This window comes from Coptis chinensis, chromosome 9 (assembly GCF_015680905.1).
Source record: "Coptis chinensis isolate HL-2020 chromosome 9, ASM1568090v1, whole genome shotgun sequence".
NCBI classification, from domain to species: Eukaryota; Viridiplantae; Streptophyta; class Magnoliopsida; order Ranunculales; family Ranunculaceae; genus Coptis; species Coptis chinensis.
Window position 1 is genome coordinate 61,449,240 of NC_141464.1, and position 21,835 is coordinate 61,471,074.

General features: G+C 35.8%; 2 protein-coding genes and 1 long non-coding RNA gene across 3 annotated transcripts; 1 reads left to right on the forward strand and 2 right to left on the reverse strand.

Moving 5' to 3' along the window:
- Positions 1–5,126: 5,126 nt before the first annotated feature.
- On the reverse strand, positions 5,127–5,880 carry LOC147477169 (uncharacterized). Its single transcript, XR_015207992.1, has 2 exons — positions 5,752–5,880; positions 5,127–5,489 (listed from the first exon to the last, which is right to left on the reverse strand). It is a non-coding gene; the product is annotated as an uncharacterized LOC147477169 (long non-coding RNA).
- Positions 5,881–10,547: 4,667 nt separating this feature from the next.
- Positions 10,548–13,036, forward strand: LOC147477170 (uncharacterized). Its single transcript, XM_086584726.1, has 2 exons — positions 10,548–11,214; positions 12,318–13,036. The coding sequence occupies exons 1-2, from the start codon at positions 10,750–10,752 to the stop codon at positions 12,693–12,695; spliced, it is 843 nt and encodes a 280-aa protein (XP_086440852.1). The 5' UTR covers positions 10,548–10,749; the 3' UTR covers positions 12,696–13,036.
- Positions 13,037–17,453: 4,417 nt separating this feature from the next.
- On the reverse strand, positions 17,454–18,203 carry LOC147477171 (uncharacterized). Its single transcript, XM_086585932.1, has one exon. It carries the CDS (start codon positions 18,201–18,203, stop codon positions 17,454–17,456), a length of 750 nt encoding a protein of 249 aa, XP_086442058.1.
- Positions 18,204–21,835: the final 3,632 nt, after the last annotated feature.

The window sequence follows — 21,835 nt, forward strand, 5'->3', positions numbered from 1 at the left end:
TCAATAATGCGTAAACAAATTTACCGCACTCTTTTAGAACTCTTCACGCCTCAAGTTTTGGAATTGAGGTTATGACTGTTAATGTTATAGGTTAGGTGGGCATTTATTGAATGTGCCATAAATGGCCCGTTAGCGTTATCTATGGGTATTCATTGAATGTGCCATGAATGACCAGATTCTTTGGACTGCCCTAGAGAGGAACTAAGGTATTCACCTTGCGGGTTAGTTGTATTCCTTGAGTGTACGGGAATGTAGGGTTGGGTATTCCTTGAATGTGATGGGAATAACCTAAGGTATATAGGCACTAAATGGTGAGTGTATAAGAAAAGAAATTGATTATTTGATAAGAGAAATTGAGTTGATTGTGCGAGTGTGTTTGGGTTTAGTTCTGAATACCTATAGGATATCTACACATATTATATAAAAGTTCTAACTTTCTTTTGCAGGAGGGTAGGACTTAATAACATTTTGTGCAGGGACGCGGTCCTACCCTTATACAGCAGTGGATATCGGTAAGTGTTAATGCAATGATTTAGATATTAAAACGAGTGATTTGAATGAGTTAATATAATCGGAAGTCTTGCTTGGGAAGAAGCTATGCCGGTTGAAATGACGGAACTACCTATCTTCCAAGCTGATAATGATTAAGTTATGGGAAAATATAACGTGATTGTTTGGATAATTAAAGTATATAATAATGTTTATATGTGGTTAGTCTACTCATACCAAAGAAATTCCATTTTTTGTTGACCCATGTTTGCTTTGTTTTGGCAAACGTGGGTGTGTTCTTAAGGAACACAGTGGAAGGCAGTGGAACCGCGGCGTGTGATTTGGATTCTCGCCTGGAGCAGTCTGGGAGTTTAGTTTATTAGGTCTGATATTTTGGAAGGATATAATAACGTAAGTTACATTTTTATATGACATGAGAATACAATGTTGGAAATTGTTATTCTTAAAGTTTGTTTATGTTTGTATTGGGATGGAAGAAAGTTTTTAATAAAGTGATAGTTGAGGAATTTGGAGATTTTTGTTGTTAAGTTGATCTTGTTGTGATGTGGGTTTTTAGGTTTTGACATGTGTTTGTATCTCCGGCCATATGCCCCGGGTTTTAGACAATTGAACCAAGTGATGGTTGAGATATTTATATTTCAATTATTTATTTTTTAATTGTTTAGAAATTCGGGCTGTGACAGTTGTAGAATCGGAATGTTTAATCAGCATATATTTGCGAAGTAGGATATCACACCCAATCAACAATACAGTTTGTCATTTTCTTCACCAACCAACCGAGCCTGTAGAACTAGTCGTCTTCTCTAACATTCACTATTTCTTTTTCTTTCTTTTTTTCGGTAACTTAACATTCACACATCTTCTCCTGTAAAGTAGACTTTGTAATAAGATGAGGAAATCCCTATCAACCAGGGATATTCAAGGATATCATTCTATCTTTGGGGTTAAATGGTGTTCAAAATAAATGTGGAAAAAAAAAATGAACATAGGTTAATAGCAAGAGCTTATGAAAATAAAAAAAATGTTCATATAATAATGTTGGTATATATATAAAATAGTTTATCTGTTTTAATTTTTTTTGCATTCCAACATTATTGTTACATTGCAGGAGTAGCGAAATATTGTCGATAGGCGACATCCACAACTATTATTGAGGGATGGACGCCACTCAAACTCAATTAATGATCGACGGGTATCAACTAATGTATTATGTGTACAAAGTTGACGTTGTTTAGACATTGATACTCTGTAATATCTAGGAATTTGGCCACTGTAGTAAAGTGTGAACAAGAAGAAGGAAACAAAAACAAAAAAAGATAGAGCTAAAACAAGTAAACTTTTGGTTTACTATCGCAAGTCTATTGAGTTTTTCATTTAATTTGTTTATCTTCATGTCTATACTTAATGTTACGTTCTTGCTTGCTTGTCTATACTCAAGGCCACTATTTCCCTTCTATTTCATTGTGCCCATTTTGTACTACATCTAGATAATATGTTTTTCATCTGATTAAACTTGTTATTATTCTGTTATTAAAGCAAAGTGTCATCCTCGATTTCTTATCGGTTGCAGGCATAGTGAAAAATATCCCGATATATCGTGATATTTGAGGATATCTATCCAGATTTCAGAGAAAGATATATAAATATCACGATATGTTCAGAGATATATACAACTGCAAATATCGGTGATATTTTAACGATATTTGTGATATTTGGGGATATTTTACGATATTTTGTGATATTTTATGTATATAACAATTTTATTTAATATTTACTATTATATTTCAAATAAATATAAATAATGTATCATGATATATTAAAAAATATCTACAATATCTACGATATTTATCGATATTTTGGATATATTCACGATATTTGCATGTGAAACAATGTCAAATATCTCTAAAGAGAGGGATATATCCACGATACATATCTAGAAATTGAATATCGATAAATACCCATATCCTGATATTTTGTACTATAGTTGTAGGTACTCAAGAAAATGATATGATGCTCGTAAAAGAGTGACAATTGTACATGACTCAATGACTCATTGCATCAATTGAATTGCATCAGTCAATTGTGGGGTATTACATATGTAGTGGCCTAGTGTGGTCTCCAGAAGAGTATCTACCTCAAGAGTCACGCGTGGAGAGAGAAAGTGGGCGTTGGCGTTCTGACGCAAAACGGTATTTGCTATCAGACCAAAAACAACATAGATAAGTGGACGTATAAAAGTTTTAGCTACTCAAGAAACTATATTTCTTTCAAATGTGGTTACACTGATGTTACACACGTGACAATCAAAGCAACGCGATCAAAATCAAGAGTGCATCTTCAAGAGAAAAAAAAAAAGGTAGAAGAAAATGAGCACAACACCAGCGTCGTCAAACACTGTAATGGTCCTAACTCCATCTTCAATAGCTTATTAGTTTTGAGTTTTGGACATTTTTTCTTATAAAACAACTACTAGTATTACAAGTAACAAATCATAGTTTGGGGATATAACCAAGTGTTTTTTCTTCTAAATAAATAACTTGGTAGCAAAGATTACTTCTAAATGTCAAGTTGGTTATTGTACTGTTTTGAAGATTTAATAAAATCCGGATACTAGCATACATGTATGAAACCATGCATATATATGTATGAGTAGTTTGGTGGTTTTTAATATAGTTGTATGCTTCATTATTACCACAAAGCGTTTGTTATGTTTTCAAAACGTTAGTTTGTTAGAAATACTAGATATAAGGGGGTGTTTGGATCTTATTTATTTATTGTCAATAAATATTTATTAGTAAAAAAAAAATTTTGAAAAAAATAAACATGTTTGGTCTCTATTTTTGTAGAAAATAGTTTTTCACCTAAAAAACAATTATTGGTCCAAAAAACATGTTTTATGATAAATAGCAAAAACTTGTTTTTCAAGTTAAAAAACGGTTTTTTCTTCTCACTTTCTTATCCGGACACTAATTGATAGCAACAATTAGCAAATAAATAACTTAATTATATTGATAGTCCTATATGAGTCTGGTCTCTTCTCCTCTTTTTTCATTTTCCTGATTTTTGGACTTCCTTTTGGTGTTTTAAACTAATCTAATTTGTACTTTCAACCCATAATCAACAGGTCAAGAAACAATTGAAAGGGCTTGCAGTGTTGCTTCTTGTGGGTGTAATAGGCTGTTTCTTGGAAGTGATACTAAGTCAGGAACATGTCTCTCTGATTAGGATTGTGGGTGGTAGTCTCATGTCAATTTTCCCTATTACTAGAGCATGTATCCATGCGTATAGAGGAACAAAGGAGGCTATAGAACACCATAGATACAAATATTTTCTTGTGTAGGTATTCACTGATGAAGCACAACTGTTAAGCTATCTAAATGTTTTAGTGTGTAGAACTTTGCTTAACCTTACCTAGGACCGAGCCAGGGGGTGCGAGATTATGTGCACCCCCAAAAAACAAAAATATGTTTTTTTGTTTTGTTTTTATTTTATTTTTTATTTTTTGTTTTGTTTTGTTTTTGTTTTTTTTTTTCTAAAAGGTCTAAACAATAAAGATCAACAAAATTATACATTTATTTCAATTCACAAAACTATAGTGCGTTGATTACTAAGAATTTAATATGGACTGATGAAGTTAACTAATTAAGCACTTAAGCCATTAATTAATACTATTATGTCTATATATATCTACATAATCTAGTTCACAAGTCTATAATAATTCAACAAATTGTTAACTTCCTATAATGCTACAAATAGTCTATATAATAATCCTACTATTATGTGGAGAAAACTATAAAAAATTAACATTGAAAATAAAAAATTACATTGTTTTTTTTTAAGTGAAAATTTTATTGATAATGATAATGAGTTTTACAAATAATTAAGACAAGCGTGCAACAAGTTGCACCGCAAGTCCTTTCTGAATTTGTTTTTTGTTTTTTGTTTGGGTTGAGCTCTGACCCTTGTTTAAGAATTTAGAGTGAAAGAAAGGAGAGAGAGCTTACGGGTTTGTTATGGGTGATTAGAATTATACGAAATGACCGGTTGGGTTTTGGGCCTTTCACTATTTGTTTTAGTCTTATTAACCCATCAAACATTCAAAAACACATTTGTCCATCTTTAATGGTTTTGGATTCAAAATAAATGATAAATGATAATTTTATAAGGGCAAAAAGAGAAATAAAAAAAACGTTGGTTTATTGGAATGTTTTTTATTAGTCCTTTTTTTCGTAGTATTTTTTTTGTTGATTTTATTCTCACTATAGTTGTGAAAATTTTAGGAGTGCAGTAGTAGAAATTTGCTAAAATAATTGTTCGGGGGTGTGCGAGTCATTATAGTTTGAAGATTTTTCAAGACAATTAGTTATGTAGAAGTAAAACTTTTCCAATCTTAAGAAGTGCGACAGCCCCACACTCACCCGCTATAAGCTTACCAAGTGAGCTTGAGTGCTAACAAGAGATAGTATTAGCTAGACTAAACTATTTTCTGAATTTATATATGTAGCTAGCCAAACCATTGCGGTTTCAAACTTATCTTCCATGTGTCATCATTAGGTTTAGATATATATTTTCTCACCAAGAAAAGATAAAATATATGGAGATTGAGAAACAAACGGTGAGCAGGAAATTTCTTTATTGCATTTATTTAGCTTGTTACAATCCTGATTGATATATCAATTAGTATTGTTTCCAAGCAATACTAGCTGAAGGCTAATTGTTCAAAACATACATATATAAACTTGGAGTGAAGAAGATTCAGTATTGATTCTAGGATAATAAATCAATTTAACTGAGAACCCCATCAACACAGACCCATTGGCCAATAAAAAGCTTGTTGCAGTTCAGATTGGGGTTGATCACATTGAAATACTCAATGGTCATATTGAGTTGCTGAGCGATTTCAAAGCACGTATCACCCTGGTGTACTCCATACACTGATTTACAATGTGGTGTTGGTTGCTTCTTGAGCACTGCTGCACCTGTCATAATAAAGTAAATAAGGTGATAAGCAATTAGAACGGAATAAAATCCATATACGAACTGGTAAAATGCACAAGAAAGCCCTAAACGATGAATTAATCCAACGCAGCACGGTAATGTACCATTTTGTACGCATTATTAGTCCTCGAATTTTACAGTGTAAAGAGTGATAACATAAGAATTTTGATTCTGATTATTACTGTTATTGTATATATTATATTAGTCCTCAAAATAGAAATCGGACTATAATATACAGCTCACCACCAAATAGTCTTCCATCAACCATGAAAGCAAGCAAGAAGATCAAAGCCAGGTTAAGAAAAATGGTAACCGCCATGCTATTTGCCTTTGCCATGGTTTTCCTAATCTTACTTCTGGTTATTTGTCTATCCATCGTAGTTCGGTACTTATAGTAGATTACTAATGAAAGAGACAAACATGGAAAACAAAATTATTTTACCATTTGTGTTTGACGATATATAAGGCAGATTAGCAACATCTTTTTTGTAATTGACAACAACAAGGCAGGTAATCAAGACAATCTTTGGAATGTTTAGAATGTCATCGCGTCAATTATTATCTCAAAACAGAAAAAGAAAATCGTGTCAATTAAATTATTATTGTGAAGAGATATTATTATCACGTACTCGTTCATATAATCTGTTCCTCGTTCAGAGTTGAACACGTACTGAAAATCCATGTAAATTTGCTCGTTGCCAAATCAGGATTTTCTTTTTCATAATCAGCATGCCTGCAAACTAGATAAAAAATCGTGATGTACGTCAATGTACAAAATGCAGTATAAAATATCTAAAACAAATACGGTCTGTGCATTAATTTTTTTTTCTAGTCGATCGAATTCATCAATTAGTATTATAGAACATACTCGTGCAGTATAATACTCTACATATTAATGTATGTTTAATTTGCTTGTGAATTTATATTCAAATAACAAAGAAACATGCATGTCTTACCTGTATATATGCAATAATCTGTTTTTGTCTTGAATTCCTACATAAATTTTCTTCTTCGTTATTCTTTATCAAAAGTTTCTTGTTCATTGTCCTTTCTGTTGATTTTGTATGTATGTACTGCATCTCTTTAGTTTTGGCATATGATCGACAATTTCTAGAGAATAAATGTAGCACGATTAGAAAGTTTATGTATACAATAGCTAAATATAGATGGAAACAAAATTTAGCCAAAACATTCACGTTTATGCCATATTTTATCCGGGTATAAAAAGGATCGATCAATCATCAGATTTTCAAATACTAATTACTGTACTCCCAAAGCTTGCAAGTGTACGTGTTCATCATCTCCCATTCTACCCATGCTCACAGTTCATAAACCTGTCCAATTCAATATAACTCAGATACGAGAGTTCAACTAAGTCGACTCAACCCATCACAATACGTGTCGCACTCCTATACACTAAGCCTTCTCAGTTCTCACTGTTAAAATGAGACACGTGGTGTGAGAACAAGGCAAAATGCAATGACTATTGGACACGTAGAGAATAAAACATGTTATGCTAAGCCATAAGATATTGGTTCTTAAACTACTCCCGGTTTCTCCACTCATATATATATGCCACTTACATTTCTCTTTCTCTTATCACATTCATAGCAATCGAGCAATTCTAAGATCAGCAAGGATTACATATATAGTACATAATGACTTCAATTGCCAGAGCATGGACGGTGGTGGGAACCGTTGGATTTGTAGAATCAGTAAAGGATCAAGGCTTAAGTAGGTGCACTACAACAGAATTACCATAAAAAGACAGGTGGCCAGCGTCCTTAAACGTGTCTTTTAATTCCCAATCTGGTGAAGTAGTGTAACAACAGTCTCAGAATCCTTCATCAACATGAGAAAAATGTTGAATCGTTTGCTCAACTAAAAAGAATCTCGCTGCTATCTAATTCAGTAGTAGCTAAGAAGGTCGATGCCCAAGATATGGTGAAACAATCAGAAGAATCGTTACGAAATGTTATGTATTAAGCTGTTGGAGAACTAACTAAAGGACTAATATGGGATGGATCAAATTAAAATATTACCAATAGAAAACGTAAACAATTACTGTTCTTCATGTCCTATTGTATAGTTTGTATACGTATACGTAAATTAAATTTGAGTTTCTTGCATGCATATAAACGTGTATTAACTTCCTATCATCATATAAAGTCCTATAAACAAGTTTGTAAATGGTATGTGTTGTAGATCTGGTCGGTGCTGCCAATCCTAATGCATGATTTTATTAATTAGACACCATTTTCTATTTTTCTTTGACTGTTTACTGGTTTTAACTTCTTACCAATATCATAACTTCATTCCAAAACTTCTTTGCTCATCTGTTTCGGACTTTCATTCAGTACATAAGCTATCGTGATTTTGGATGAACTCCATGGTCAAGCCTCAACCCTGGTATAATACTAGAGTCTAGCTGTCTTGCCTGTCTAGATAGCTAGCGTGGCTAGTGCTCTAACACTTTTTTTTTGTTCTCAAAAATGTAATGAGCGCATGTTAGATCGATCTTGGTGGATATGTTGAGATTATTCCACCCAAAATTTCTAGGGGTGTCTTACATATTTCTCTTCCAGAACCTCCTCTTATATTCATAGAATTTAGTTTGCCTCTATATAAGTTCGAGATTACTGGAGAATTGACAATTTGAGTCGTTAATTAACCAGGAGTGTTAAACGAAATTTGTCCCAGACGGATGAGGAAAAAATTTAACTTGAATGGTTTAACCGTTTAAGTGAAGATTGTAAGGCTTTTTAAGGGAAATACCCAACAAGGCGTTGGTTTATCGGTGAGACAATACTATCCATGTTCCAAATATCAAGCCCAAAACCAGAATACAGTCCCCAAATGAGAGTGATTTTTTGCTCCCAGCGTTGGTTCCTCCAAGCGCTCCAAGGGATTTATCAGCCATACACGTTTCATTTTTTCCATCCAAAAAAAGATGTTACAGCTGTATAAAATCTTCAAAATTTTGGATTTTACTTGTTTGTCCCTCATAATTAAAAAGGAAATAAAAAGGAAAAATATAAAGAAAAAAGGAAAGTGGAATAAACCAACGTGTGTTCCTTCTTATACGGCAGTATCTTCAACTTCTTACCGCAAAACACGATGGAGAAAACAAGTATTATTTTTGGTGAACCTAATAGTTTTTAATCGATGTTTGTCTTAACACTTGGGATACCTGAATCTACATGTTAGAATGAACTAATGAAGTGTGTCAACTGCTTTCTACTTCTGCAATGTTAACCAGCTTTACTTAATTTCCATCCTCATTGGGCGACATCTGAGTCTAAATTATTATTTGATGACTTAAAGAGATATTTAGATACTTGTCTGTATGCCCTATGTAGGATTGTATTTGTGTATATATATTTCAAGATGATACCTGCGCTTGTAGATGCTACTGTAAGTTGTACCGTAGTTGTGAAATAATTCCTACACTATCGTCACTCACAACACTCTGTTTGGTTAAGGCAGTTGGCACATTGGGGTGGGAGAGGATTTTTCTTCATCCTCCAAAAAATCAAATACTGATTTTGAGGAAATGAAGTGGTAGGTTTATCAGCTACAGAGAGATTTATGATCCACTGCCTGCAGTGTTGATTCAGTTGAAAAAGAAGAGCGACTGAATGAGAGTTCCACAAGTTAATTCAGAAAAACAGACCGCTCATAACAAAATTCATAGTGGGTGAACTGTTTGGAAAGGTTATGTTATTCGTAATGTGTACTTGTCAATCTTAATAGAAGTGAAACTGTGATTGTGTGTTGTGTGTGCTACCTAAAACTTTATATTCTCATTGTATATACAGGTTACTAAGTATCAAACCTGATTTTACCAAGAAAAAGTATCAAACCTGAAAAGAATAAAAGAACTTTAATTTAACAGTCACTGAGACATTAGAACTGGTTTCGAGTAGCTTCATCGCGCTTTACAGGTCAAAAGGTGGTAAAGAACTTCCAAATAAGAGGCTACAAAAATAATGGAGTCCATTAAGATTGAGAGGTGTGCCTAGATAGTTGAGGCTATTGCCAATTCGGATGATGCCTTATTTCGGTGCATGTCTCATTGTACTGTCCTCTAGGAGAAAGGTAAAACCTAAAACAAAAAAAGCAAGTGTACAAATGCACATCAAAGAACCACTCATCACCATTGAGTTTTGTGTATTTATGACCTCTAACACATCATTCCATTTTCCCTCTACATAGCAAACATTACCCTTACTTGGAAGTTGAAAGACTTCAAGGATGTCTTGCACATTTTTTTTTTCATCATCTCATTGACTCATTGTGACAAAAAAAGGTTGTCATAGTGCTTTGTGGCTTTCTGCAACAATGAAGTAATGAACAAAACTTTTTGGAAAGTTATTTGGAGCTTCGTTCTTTTTGGAAAGTTATTTGGAACTTCGTTCTTTTGCATTTGTTGTGTTCGGGGAGTGTAAGAAAGTGTTGAATTCTAGAGGCATCTGAAAGTTATATGGAAATTGGATAACATCACAATGACACTTCTGCTCATAAAAAGGTGCAGCTTCTTGGATTAGACGAATTCTCATTTAGCGGTAAGAAGTTGAAGATACTGCCGTATAAGAAGGAACACACGTTGGTTTATTCCACTTTCCTTTTTTCTTTATATTTTTCCTTTTTATTTCCTTTTTAATTATGAGGGACAAACAAGTAAAATCCAAAATTTTGAAGATTTTATACAGCTGTAACATCTTTTTTTGGATGGAAAAAATGAAACGTGTATGGCTGATAAATCCCTTGGAGCGCTTGGAGGAACCAACGCTGGGAGCAAAAAATCACTCCCCAAATGAATCTCTTTTATCTTGTCTTCATTTCCACGTACTTGCTGGCTTGCTGCTCCCTTATGACAAAAGTTAAGTTTGACAACGAGGTGAACCAAATCCACAGCACACACCTACAAAGAAACGCATCACCGACCCATCACTGTTGGTCACATTTTATCACGCCACGTCTCATAATAAGTTAGTTCCAAAAGCAGAAAAATATACTAAAGGAAAACATTCAGACCGTTCTCCCATCACCTTCGCCACCTTTTTCTACCCTCCACCCACTCTACCTTCCTAAAAACAAAACATTCCTACTCATTCCACCTCTCTAGATTTCTTCCTCCTCTTTTCCACAAACTAAAAATCTCTCTTTCTATCTCTTCATTCCTCCAACATTCCTTCAATCTCTGAGCCATCCCATTTCCACAAGTGTGGCAGAGACGGGATGGCGCCCCGTCTCTTTGCATGTTTCGGACGAAATACATATCCTCAATCCTCGAGGAAAATGCGTACACAATCGTCCGAAACAGCTACAGCCGATATAGTATCGGAGGAACAAAAAAGAGGCGGAGCCATATTGGTCGAACTATTCTCTTCACAAGGTTGTAAAACATCACCCGAGGCTGAATTACTTATCTCGAGGCTTGGAAGAGGAGATTTTGAGCTAGATGTACCTGTGATTATACTTGCATTTCATGTAGACTATTGGGATTACATGGGCTGGAAAGATCCATATGCGTCCAGTTTATGCACCGTTAGACAAAAGGCTTATGTTGAAGCTCTGAGGTTGGATACAATGTTTACTCCTCAAATTGTTGTTCAAGGTAGGGCCCAGTGTGTTGGTACTGATGAAGATGAATTACTTTCCCAGATCAGATCTGCCGTGAGATTCCCAGCACCAACTTTACAGGTACAGCAACAGAGTTTACATGAACATTATATTTGTTTACTTTTAGGTGTTAAACAAAGATTCCTAATAATTGAAAAATATTCTGCTGATATTAGGCCTAGAAGATGCATGGTATTAGTTAGTATTGAAGTCAGAAGACTTTATGACTGCTGAAAACTATACAGAAAATGATCCTAAGGCCTAAGCAATCCGGGGATGTTGAGCTGCCGCCACATTCGGGCTAAAATAATGTCATCACTCGTAGTCTCCTAGAAGTCTAGAACCATTAGTAGACCTCATTTCATTCAATATTTGTAGTTGTACTATCATATATTCAGAAATTCTTCATAACGTGACATTCACATATCCACCAAGGGTCGCACACTCGCACCAAGGCATTCTAATTTGGCACGAAAGTATCTCGATATTTCAAAAAGCAAAAGCGATATATGTAGGAACTATCACTGTATATATCAGTCTGAATTCTGACACATCCACAATATGCTTAATTTGTAAAAACAGGGTCCAATTGTCCAATATATTGGACTACTGGTGGATAATTTGGGCCTTCTTTTAATTGACATTTTTCTCCTTTCAAATATATGTGTAAAACTTTTTGTGTTGTGCCTTTGCGCACCAAACAATTTTGTCCTCCGGTACTTCTGAAACCTTTTGTGGTTTGAGATCAATGGGCACGATGCCATGCTTCTTTGAAATGGGTGGACCATTGCCAACGAATTTGATGGTGGCTTTAATAGGAAATAAAGGTCTACACCAGATCTACTTCGCAAATACACCACCAAGTACCAACAACTCAACAAGCCAAGTTGACATCTAGAGTTAGGTAGACTTGAGCTAAGGCCTATTTCACCACATTCGGCCCGATGGTGTTGGCCCAAACTGATAACGTCCAAAAATTGTGTTTAAATTAGCAGGCTATTAAGACATTCTAGCTGTAGGCTGATTCAGTGATTGGCAAGCAGGATGGGTCTGTGTTCATAATTTAGCTAGAGGACACTACATAGTACATCCACATCCATGAAACTTTGGTCTATGTTTTCAGTAACTACCTCCTTTTAATATGCGAATGGATTGTGATCTTTGCATTCTTGTTGATTGAACAGGTTACATTCCAAAAATCATCACCAGACACATTACAAGTCTCCATAAATGGAGCTCTAAGGACAAAGGTGGACAGTCATGGCGCAGATGTAATGGTGGCTCTATACGAAAATGGGTTGGTGACAAATTGTCCAAAGGGTGAGAATAAGGGACGTGTTCTGAGCAACGATTTTGTTGTGCGAAAATTTGAGAAGTTGTGCGTAGTCAAAGACATCTCAGCCAAGAAAACTATTAGTGGAACAGTAAATTTTTCATTGTGGGAAGGTTTCAACAGCAGCAAATGTGGTGTTGCAGTTTTTATTCAAAATAGTTCCCTCCATACGTTTGGTTCACAGAACTTCCCTTTGCCAGAAAACCTTCAAGATGTGATGCCTCTTTAAACATTGAAGTTTGTACAGGCCTGCAGGGATAGGTTTGGGTTATAAATCAGATGCTTGTGCTTGTTTGTTGGCAGCCTAGGGGCGAGCATTTTATGCAAATTTTGGAAGGGGGAAGTGGAAGAAGTGAATATCCCTTTTGTGATCTCGATTATCTTTAAACTTATGTTGATTGGGGGATGAATTGATAAATAGAAAACACTTGTATTCATATATTTCTTTGTTTCACTGTTATTGTACTTGTATTTCAATTTAGATATGCTTAGATTTTGTACTTGTATTTCAATTCAGATACATTCTTTTACTAACTTGTATTTCAAGTCAAGTAAACTGACTTCATGTGACTTGTTGGTTCTGCATCTCAGCTCAATGAACATTCAGTGATGGAGCTTAATGTGTATAGGAAGTCGCCAAATCGAACTTCAGGAATATAGTCACAAAACCTAGTAAACACCGTGATAAAAATTAAAAACTGACAACATGCTCTGCTCAAACATCTCATTCTGTCTTTTCAAACAAGGAAGACACGGTTGGTTAGGTTTTTAATAGATTTGTTTTGCATTCCTAACCAATCTATTAGGGACTTCTAATTTTTGGTTTTGTTTTTTAAAAGGATACATCGGTCCATTATAGAAGATTTCTACATAGAATGTAGATGCCAAAGATTTCTATACCGACTATACGAACAGATACGTGTTCTTAAAGTTAAGAATAACTCTCCTTGACGAATTAAATTATAAAAAAAGAGCCCGTAGTTGGCATCCAATTCACCAATACCAGTGCGAAAGTATCACATGATGTTCCTCAAATTAATCAGCACTATTGTTTGGTTTTTATGAATTATGGAGGCATATCAGGAGCGGAGGAAGAACAAGAAGAGCACCAATAAGAAGCTGCGAGATTGTCACAGTGGACTCTACATTACCAGAAGATGTCATGATCGAAATCCTTGCAAAATTACCTGTTAATCTAGTCATTGGTGCGATGCAAGTGTCTATGCAAATATGTGCTTCAGTTAATCACTATCCCCAATTTTATTAAATTGCATCTCGATCAGGCAAACGAAAATAACCAAAGGCTCCTATTTTCAAAAAAAGATGGTAGCTTTAGTTCGTTATTGTGCGATAACCAGGCGTGTGGTACTAGTATCACGAATTGGTACAAACTTTCACTTCCATGCGAATTCATTGTAATCGTCTCGTGTGTAGAACTAGAGGATTCAATTCAATTCAGTGTATATTTACTTGATTGAATTCTAAAGAGATTACAATTGTTTATATAGAGTTTACAAAATAGGAACCAAAATAATTCGGTGGCTTGAGAAACACAGGGCGCGGGTCGTGTTCTAGCTACTGGACATCTCGAAAGCCTGAGGCGTAGGTCGCGCCCTATACATGGAAAGCAAAATACAGCTTTCTATACTCCCCCTCAAGTTGGTGCATATATGTCAATCATGCTCAACTTGTGAACTAAGCTGTCAAACACCTTGTGGGATACACCTTTGGTAAGAACATTAGCTAATTGCTCCTCAAAGGTTACAAATGTAAAACGAATAACCTTCATGTCAAGATTTTCTTTAATAAAATGACGATCAACCTCCACATGCTTTGTCCTATCATGTTGAACTGGATTATGTGCAATTTGAATGGCAGCTTTATTATCACAATGTAAATCCGTAGGCTTTTGAAGTTCGAAGCCCAATTCCATCAAGACAGTACGGATCCATAATAATTCACATACTCCCTGTGCCATACCTCGAAATTCAGCTTCTGCACTCGATCTGACAACAACTTTATGGTTCTTACTACGCCAAGTTACAAGATTTCCACCGACAAAAGTGAAATATCCTGATGTAGACCGTCTATCGGTTTATCACCCGAATTTAATCATCCTGTATCCAACAATATCCAATGCATCATACTTTCCAAATAGTAAACCTTTGCCAGGTGCTTTTTTCAAATACTTCAGGATACGAAAGACTGCATCCATATGTTCTTCACTAGGACAATGCATAAATTGACTAACCACACTCACAACATAAGCAATATCAGGTCTAGTATGAGATAGATAGATTAACCTTCCTACAAGACGCTGATATCTGCTTTTATCAGTAGGAACTTAGTCAGAATGAATGGCGAGTCCGTGATTCATCTCAATGGGTGTTTCCATTGGTTTGCAATCCAACATCCCGGTTTCAGCAAGCAAATCAAGGACATACTTCCTCTATGAGAGTGAAATCCCCTTTTTAGACCTTGCAACTTCAATACCCATAAAATACTTCAGTTGTCTTAGATCCTTCATTTCAAATTCCTTCGACAAATACTTCTGCAATTCATTTATTTCCTTCGGATCATCTCCTGTAACGATCATGCCATCAACATACACAATTAGACCTGTAATCTAACCATCCTTGTGTTTGATAAACAAGGTATGGTCAGAATTGCTCTGTTTGTACCCAAAAACTTTCATTGACTGTGTAAGTCTTCCAAACCAAGCTCTTGGACACTGTTTCAGGCCATACAAAGCCTTCTTCAGTTTACACACCTTCCCAACATCTTTGGGATGGTTCTTCACACCTGGAGGCATATCCATGTATACTTCCTCCTCCAAGTTCCCATTCAGGAATGCATTTTTCACATCAAGCTGGTGCAAGGGCCAATCTCTATTTGCTGCAAGTGAAATTAAAATCTGGACTGTATTGATTTTCGCTACAGGTGCGAAAGTATCCTCATAATGTTGTGTGTATCCCTTGGCAACCAATCTCGCCTTATATCTATCAATAGTTCCATCTGCATTAAGCTTCACGGTAAACACCCAACGACATCCAACAATTTTCATTCCAACAGGCATATCAACTACCTCCCATGTTACATTCTTTTGAAGGGCTTCCAATTCTTCATTCATTGTTTTTTTCCATTTTGAATCTTTCAAAGCATCCCCGCAACGCTACTAGGAATAGATACAAAGAGAATTGATTTATGACAAGTGCATGGGTTTCAGAAAGGCTATGGTTAGACATAGAGTTAGCTATAGGGTATTTAGCATTGGCTTTGATGTCTGGTTCATATTGTTTCTTAGCTCTTTGTGATTGTCTAGGTTCAAGACTTTCTACCCCAACAGACTCATTAAAGGTTATAGGAGGTACTTGAGGCGGAGCATTTTGATAGAGATCTTCAGTTATTGATGTAGAAGGGGAAATGTCGTGTACTACAGTTTCAGATACATCCAGATCATGTGCTTCTATCTCTACTATTACATGATAAATTTCTGCTTTAGGAACTTCAAATCGTTCCTCCAAGTGTTCCAATTCTCCAAAGACATTAGGATTCCCTTCACCGCCACTCTCCCCCTCGGCGGAAGACTGAAACTCCTCCGAGTAATATGGGTTTGATTCATTGAATGAGACATCAAGAGATATATACATCTTGGCAGTAATCGGATCATAACACCTATACCCCTTCTGAAACTCTGCATAACCCACAAAAATACACTTCTTTGCACGAGGATCAAGTTTACTTCATTTTGGTTGTGGGATATGAACATAAGTTGTACATCCAAACACCCGAGGCTCCAAGTTAGGCATAGATGGGATGGACAAAAGTGCATGGAGTTTCTGATAAGGTTTCTAGAACTCAATTACCCGTGAGGGAGTACGGTTGATAACATAGACTGCTAATTTCATTGCTTCACCCTAATAGGATCAAAGTACATTCATGCCAAACAAGGAAGCACGAACAACCTCCAACAACTGCCTGTTCTTCCGTTCGGCTAGACCATTTTGTTGGGGGGGGGGTACCAGAATTGGAGGTTTGATGACGAATTCCAATTAACCGGCAAAATTCAGACATGAGGCCATTCCCATTATCAGACTGAAAGACCCTGATAGATTGTTGATACTGCGTCGCCACCATTTTGTAAAAATCAGTAAACATCCCATATACATCACTTTTGTTTTTCAGTAACGACACCCACGTCATGCGAGTGTAGTCATCAATAAAAGTCATATAATATCTAGCTCCAGAAAATGAAGAAACTTTGGCAGGACCCCAAACATCAGAATGAATTTTTATAAAAGGAACAGGACATCTATTAATACTTGGTGAATATGAAATACAGTGGCTCTTGGCCAGTTCACAAATGTCACAATGAAACTCAGACTCACTAACAACTGAAAATAACTGAGGTTGCAACCTTTTCAAATAACTAAAAGATAGATGACCTAACCTACGATGTCATAACCACACAACTTCCTTTGCATTCTCGACCCTATTAACCTGATTAACTTGCCCCAGAAAATTCTTTTGTTTCTCGCCAGTTTCTGTCAAGCCCAGGTAGTACAGTTTCCCCTTTCTAACACCATAACCAAGAATTTGTCGAGTCAGAATGTCCTGAAAAACACAGAAAGATGGATAGAATGTCACAGTACATGCAAGTGCTAGGATAATTTGACAAACATACAATAAGTTATAGGCAAGGGATGGAACAACTAAGACAGATTCAAGAGTGAGGGTTTTAGATAACTCAATAGACTCTTTTCCGCTAACCGGAGTTAGAGTACCATCAACAGTAGAAATAACGGTTTGAGGTGAAGGTCTAAGATTTTTCACAAGGTTAGGGTCATTTGTCATATGGTCAGATGCACCTGAATCAATTATCCATGTATTAGTCGAAATAACCTTACCATCATACCTGATTGTGGGCACTAGCCAAAGCATTGTCTCCATTCACAACATTAGCAATGGCGGCCTTGCTTAAATTCTTTCATGGCCTCTTAGAGAAGTCCCACCAATCAGGATAACCAATCACTTTATAACATCTCTCCTTGCTATAACCCAAATCTCTGCAAACACCACACTTTTTATCTACCCAAGGATTTGATTTACCTTTAGGATGGCGTGGAGGACCAGAAAAAACTGGAGGAGTTGTCTTGCTATGAACAGCCAAGACAGAGGATTCAGTTGATACAGAGCACCCTATAGCTTGTTTCTCAGATTGTACCTTACGAATGTAAGCATAGCTTTGTTCCAAAGAAAATTTAGGTTCTTTCCGAAGGATCTCTCCACGCACCTGATCATACTCCTGATCTAGTCCACGTAAAAACATATGAACACGCATTCTGGACATCGTGGACGTTTCATGGACTACAGCTTCAACACTGTTATTCTGGGAGGTCACTCTCTGATTAATCTTCTGGAACATAGCCACCAATTCGTTGTAATAGGAAGGAATAAGTCTCCCATTTTGCTTTGCTTCAAAGCACTTCGTATTCAATTCAAAAATTTGAGTTTCATCAGAGTCATCATAGAAGGTCTTCTCTACAGCCTCCCAAATATCTTTTGTAGTAGGAAAACGAATATAACGGTTCATAAGAGAAATCTCCATAGAATCAATAAACCAGTTTTTTACCTTTTCATTATCTGTTGCCCAAACTTTATATTCAGACGAATTCATAAGCGGTTCAACCTTTGTGCCAGTCAAATAACCAAGCTTTCCCCTTGCTCCAATCAGCATTCACATGAGAGGAGCCCAAATGGTATAGTTGGACTCATCTAATGGAATAGTTTTTGGGAACACTGAGTTGTCTTGTGGGGTGTAGTGGTGATGAATGATGCTTGAAGAATTGTTGTCAGATTCAGCCATTGCAGAAAAAAACGATTTAGGTTTTTAAAGAAAATTAAAAAAAAATAAAACTTTGTGAGAGGGGTTTAAGATTCAAGGATTCAATGTAGCGAATTTCAATGGTTTGGCTCTGATACCATGTAGAACCAAAGGATTCAATTCAATTCAGTGTATATTTACTTAATTGAATTCTAAAGAGATTACAATTGTTTATATAGAGTTTACAAAATAGCAAACAAAACAATTCGGTGGCTTGAGAAACACGGGCGCTCTACCAACATCTCGAAAGCTTCGAAGCGCAGTCGCTCTATACACATATATATCTGAGCGGGTCGCTTCTATACATGGAAAGCAAAATACAGCTTTCTACATCATGCAATGGATTGATTTGTTTATCGGACCAAAAGACGTCTATGGTGATATGCAATCTAGCTACCAAAGAATATATTGAAGTTCTATTTAATTTAGATGAAATTGAAAAGAGAACTGTTGGTGATCATCGACAGTTTAATCTAAGCTTTGGTCATGATCCTCATACAGACAAATACAAAGTTGTAAGAATTGATATGTACCTCTGCTAGAATTATTGATTTTGATCATTGCAATGTTTATGTTGTATACACTAGGCACCAAACATTGGAGAATTCAAACACCGGCTTATCGTCTTGCTTATGTGCATAAATATATAAAATGGGTGTTAATTTGAAATTAGTTGCTTCATCAACTTGAACACTATTGAAACTTACCCTTATTGGTTTATTGGATTTTACAGGAGCAAGTAGCAGCAGGTATAATATGTTTATACTACATGCATACTATGAAAAACTTCATGTCTTTTTGTACTATTTTCTCTTTATTCTTGGCCTCTCTTCATCTCCAGAATCAAGAGGTTAAGAAACAATTGAGAGGACTTGCAGTGTTACTTATTGTGGGTTTGACAGGAATCTCATATATGGATATAGGTGTGTCACGCACCCCCTAAGATTAGAAAAACTCCACTACCACATAACTAATTGTCTAGAAAAATCTTCAAACTATAATGACTCGCACACGGCCCTCCCCCCAAAAAAATTATTTTAGCAAACTTCCATTACCTCACTTCCAAAATTTTCACAACTATAGTGAGAATATAATCAACTACAGTGAGATTTGTACGCCTTTTGGGGGCGTTTTTGTCACACCCTGAATTTTGACAAAATCAGAAAAAACAATATTTGTTCCCCGACTCTCTTCGATTTTTTGAGGTGTGATACACTCTCAACTTCCAAAAACCTCTTTATCCGTTTAACTATTCCAATAATTGGAAACCAATAAAAAAATTTAAATAAACAAAAGTTTTCTTCATTACAAAAATTCACAAATATGATTAAGTTAGAAATTTCCTTTCAATAACTTTTTAATTATAATTACAACTAAAAATACAAAAAAAAACAGTCTTAATTAAAATCTATTGCACCTCAAGGGAAAACAAAACATATCCCATAATGAGACGCTAGCGCAACGCACAAGCAGCAACCAACCTTCAACACTAATCCTATCAAGACTTATCAACTGGGTTCATTTTATGAACACACCCGATAAGCAAACATGCAAATCGGGTCAGCATTATAGACAATGCTGGTATGAGTAGCCTTAAAATACAAATCATACTTATATATAAATATACACCATCAATAAGGCAGTTAGTTCCTCCACCGAGGCGCCTTTACATCCAACGAATAATACAACATTCTTAAATACAATAATTAAGACTGGTAGTTCCTCCACTGAGGCGCCTTAGCTTCAAACCGTACTAGATCAACTGTATCTAATAATAAAATAACAAAACTAAAACATACTCTATACTTACACTGGTGTAGGCCTAATCACAGAGTGGGTCATACCTGCATAAATAATCAATTCAACCCACCCTTATGCAAAACCATTGTGAATGCAACATAAAATACAATAAATCATTTATTATAGATTTAACGTACACTTTGATATATCATCACAAATATTGTTTAGAGTTTCTTCAAGTGTCTCTAGAATCACGTTGTCTCTATGTCTTACCTAGTTTCCATGGCTACTACAATCGCTTCCCAACGCCGAACATGCACATCCACATGCCTCCCCTCACGTAATGAACCACTCCATGCGTAGTTATCCTAAACGGGATATCGCATACCAGGTAACCCCCACACGAACGCTATTATATGGGTATTGCCACTATTTGGCATAAAATATCGTGTCTCGTTCTAATTTTGTGAACGAAAAAATCAAGCCACTATTCGGCTACGATTGCCCTACACATGGGTCAATCAACATCTCATACACCCTATACAAGGGCCAATCATATCACATACGCCCTACACATGAGCCAATCACATGAGTTGTGGTAGCTAAGTTTTAGGATTTTCGTTATATAATTTATGCAGGTCTCATACCTTTATATCTCATAATCATTTCACTCTATCAAGTGTTACATAAATTATTGCACTAAGCCACATTATTTGAAAATATCACAATACCTCTCATTTTCATTCTTTTACGTGCCAAATAAAATATATTGCACTAAATCACAATCTCTTTGGAAATATCCACAAATACTATAATACCTCATAGTAGCATCTCACAGATATAATGATGGAGCGTTTACATTTATTTCTCAAAAAATATCGCATTTAATATATATCCTAATATATCATATCATTTAACAGAACAACAATTTCCACATACCACATAATGTCACAATTTCTCCAAACGTATCACATAACATTTTTATAGCGTTTTAGGAATATCACGTCTCTTAAAATTTCAATCTCGTCACGTGTCAAAAATTGCACAATAGCAACGTCAAATCTTTCTTAGATAATGACAAACAGTTTATATAGGCTTCCACAACATGCTACCATTGGATTAATCCATAAAATTTAATATATAAAAAGTAAACAAAGTCAACAAATAACAATCAAAGGGTTGATCGTCAATGTGTCAAGTCCAACAGTCAACAATCCTAAACCCAATTAACCAAAACAAAACCAAGGGAAAAGCCTAAAACCAAGGCCCAAAACCAAAAGTCTAAAACCAACCTATTTATTCAACCGGACCCAATTCAAGTCATATGGACCCAAATTTCAAACAAAACATAAAACCGCCAAAACAAACAAACAAATTGGTTCGGCCCAAAAATAACTAAAATGAAACTGGCCCAAAGAAAACAAACTAACTCCGCCCCAAGCCCAACAAAAAAAACAGAAACAGATCGCCACCCCTCCTTCTTCCTCAATAGCTCCTTTCACCACCGGATCAGCCACCATCAACCATCCACCGGCACTCCAAACCTAACCAAAAACACTCAGGAGGAAAAACCCAACCACTTTAATTAACACAAAAACCAATTTGCTTCCATCACTCACTCTTCCCCCAAATTGGATCGCATCGCCATTAACGAGTCTTCCTGCTCCCAACAGCACCTCTGCCAACCCCCAACCACCACCAAACGGTTGGGTTTTGATCCCCATCAAAAACCAAACCTTAGGGGT